Consider the following 2,971-nt stretch of genomic DNA (forward strand, 5'->3'; position numbering starts at 1 on the left):
TCATCAGGTCCGTCACCAAATCCATCATCAGGTCCATCATCAAGTCCATCACCAGGTCCATCATCAAGTCCGTCATCAGGTCGTCACCAAGTCCATCATCAGGTCCGTCACCAAGTCCGTCACTAAGTCCGTCATCAGGTCTGTCACCAAGTCCGTCATAAGGTCCATCACCAAGTCCATCATCAGGTCCATCACCAGGTCCGTCATCAGGTCCATCATCAAGTCCGTCATCAAGTCCATCACCAGGTTCATCACCAAGTCCATCATCAGGTCCGTCACTAAGTCCGTCACCAGGTCTGTCACCAGGTCCATCATCAGGGCCACCACCAGGTCCGTCATCAGGTCCATCATCAAGTCCGTCATCAAGTCCGTCACCAAGTCCATCATCAGATCCGTCACCAATTCCGTCATCAGGTCCGTCACCAGGTCTATCACCAGGTCTATCACCAGGCCAGTCATCAGGTCCATCACCATGTCCGCCACCAGGCCAGTCACCAGGTCCGTTACCAGGTCCGTCACCAAGTCCATCATCAGATCCGTCACCAAGTCCATCATCAGGTCCATCACCAGGTCCGTTACCAGGTCCGTCACCAAGTCCATCATCAGGTCCATCACCAGGTCCGTTACCAGGTCCTTCACCAGGTCCATCACCCGGCCCATCAGCAGGTTCTGGCTCATCATGAAGTTGTGAAAAATGAAGGTCTGCTCAGCCCAAACAGCTGCAGCAGGATTTGAGGACAGAACCTTACCTTCCCATCAGACAGCAAGAACTTCTGCCTAATGGGATGGTCACCAACCTGTCTGTCTGAACGTCAACCTGTCTGTCTGAACATCATCCTGTCTGTCTGAACATAAATACAGAAGAAATGAACTTCTCAGGCTTTAGTAAGTTTAACTGTGCAGTACAAAATTCCAAAAATTGGACCTGCAGAACCTTGATGGTTCTGCCTGAACAGCCCGTCTCACCTCCACAAAGTAGAAGCATGGCAGCAGAGTCAGACTGTCCTTTGGAGGTTTCTTCTTCATCTTCTCTGTGGTGGAAGAGGCCATCATCATCATCCTTGGTGTCCTGTAAGATAAAAACACACAACAAACTGAGGCTTTGCTCAGAGTAATGAGGACATTGCTCCAGTCCGGCGCGGTGAAGAATGAGCTGAGGTATGAGCACAGGTAAAACTTTCTGTTTACTGGTCTGGCTAAGGTCCAACTCTTACCTGTTGTCCTGAGGTTTGGATCAGGACTGAAAGAACCAAATCCTAGATCCAAGAAGTTGAAATTATCTTTCAGCCGGTGGGAGGGGCTCAGCCTGAGAGACCGGGTGAGGAGCTCCGTCATCTGGTGGGGATGGGGAACTTCGTCATAGCAGAGCTGACCTGCTGCTCCTCTGGAGGCAGAAGGCTCGAGGCACGTCCCACAGAGAGGAGACCCTGAGCAGACCCAGATCTCTCTGCAGGGATTGGTCTGGGAGCACCATGGACGACCAGAAGACTTGGAGAGTGTCGCTGGGGAGGGGGACAAATCTAGGAGGACAGAGTTTTTGTCCTGGGCTAGCAGCTTCCAAGACTCAACCGCAGACAGTGTGAATGATGATGGACCTCAGGTTTGTGATTTATTTCAGGATGATAAAGTTTTATTTCTTCTGTTTCCATGGCAACATGAGGCAGGATGCAAAGACACCACCGGCGCTGAGTGACCCAGCAGAACATTGGACATCTGTAAAAGGTTCTGGTTCTTCATAAACTAAACCGAGGACAAGAACCTGGACTGGGCTTGTCGGGTCCACCTGAAGAGAAAACACAGGTGGTCCAGAGGATGGACCACAAGTGGTCCAAAGGATGGATCATTGGTTGTCCAGAGGACAGACCACCTCAGCTGTGTAACATTTGTTTAATTGGACTAAGACAAACGAGAGAGAGAGAGACAGGTGACAGACAGGTGAGACAGACAGCTGTGCGAGAGACAGACTGCGGACAGACAGGTGAGAGACAAGACAGGTGGACTGATGTCAGCGCGTGCAGGTTCTGGCTTCGCGGATCGGAACCATCCTAAAAATGTTCGGCTCTGATTCTGTGGTGCAGCGCGGGGACGCACGCGCACACGCAGCACTCTCTGTCCATCTTACCTCAGATCACAGACTGCTGCAGAACCGGAACCAGCCGGACCCGCTGAAGAACCTGACCCGTTTGTCCCGGTTCCGGTCCACTCGGTCCTGCTTCGGATTCAGTTCTTGCCAGCTTCCGCAGATTTGAGACCCAAACCCCAAAACCTGCCGTCTCGTGTCTGCTGCTACGAGAGCGCGCATGGGCGTGTGCACGAGAAAATGAGGCAGAGAGAGAGAGAGAGAGAGAGAGAGAGAGGGGTTGGGTGAGACACATTGAGACAGACAGGTGGACAGACAGACAGAGTACCATATGGAGCATTCTGAGCAGGACTGATGGAGGCTTCTCTTCACCTTTCACCCCCCAAGTTAGACCGGCTTTCACCCATGCAGGTCCGAGACCAGGTGCATGTCTGTGACCCTCCAGGTCCTGAGTTTTGTTTAATTAAATCTGATTTTTAACCAAATCTGATTTTTAACCAAATCTGATTTTTAACCATTCTTCTTCTTCTTCTTCAGACGTCGCCATGGTGAGAGAACCAACAACTGGTTTTTCGGGATGCTGACCCGCCTCAGTCCACATGTGGAGCACAGGGCTGCCATCTTAGGCCCTGGAGTTAAGGTCCCAGACTGGGTGCTTCACCTGTCCCACCCTAATTTTGAAGTGCCTGTCGGGGGATTTGAACCAGCGCCCTCCTTTTCTAACCTTTATGATAAACAGGAAGTGCTACAGCCTGAGACGGTCTGCTCATCCTCAGAGACAACCAGACCTGAGGCAGAGCCTACCAAAGTCCAAAACCCCACCTCCTGCGGACCTATGCTGTACCTGGACTATCACCTGGAGGTCAGGGGTCACTGGACTATCACCTGGAG

The 2,971-nt window shown here is 51.8% G+C and overlaps 1 protein-coding gene across 1 annotated transcript in view; it reads right to left on the reverse strand.

Moving 5' to 3' along the window:
* Positions 1 to 2,331, reverse strand: part of plppr3b (phospholipid phosphatase related 3b) — an 8,713-nt gene extending 6,382 nt beyond the window's left edge. The window contains exons 1-2 of the mRNA XM_037674422.1: positions 2,123 to 2,331; positions 967 to 1,069 (exon numbers count right to left, since the gene is read on the reverse strand). Of these exons, the coding sequence (XP_037530350.1) occupies positions 967 to 1,059 (93 nt within the window). The 5' untranslated portion in view covers positions 1,060 to 1,069; positions 2,123 to 2,331. The remainder of the gene's footprint in view (positions 1 to 966; positions 1,070 to 2,122) is intronic.
* Positions 2,332 to 2,971: the final 640 nt, after the last annotated feature.

The sequence above is a fragment of the Nematolebias whitei genome, chromosome 3, assembly GCF_014905685.2.
Source record: "Nematolebias whitei isolate Nwh7 chromosome 3, NemWhi1, whole genome shotgun sequence".
Lineage (NCBI taxonomy): Eukaryota > Metazoa > Chordata > Actinopteri > Cyprinodontiformes > Rivulidae > Nematolebias > Nematolebias whitei.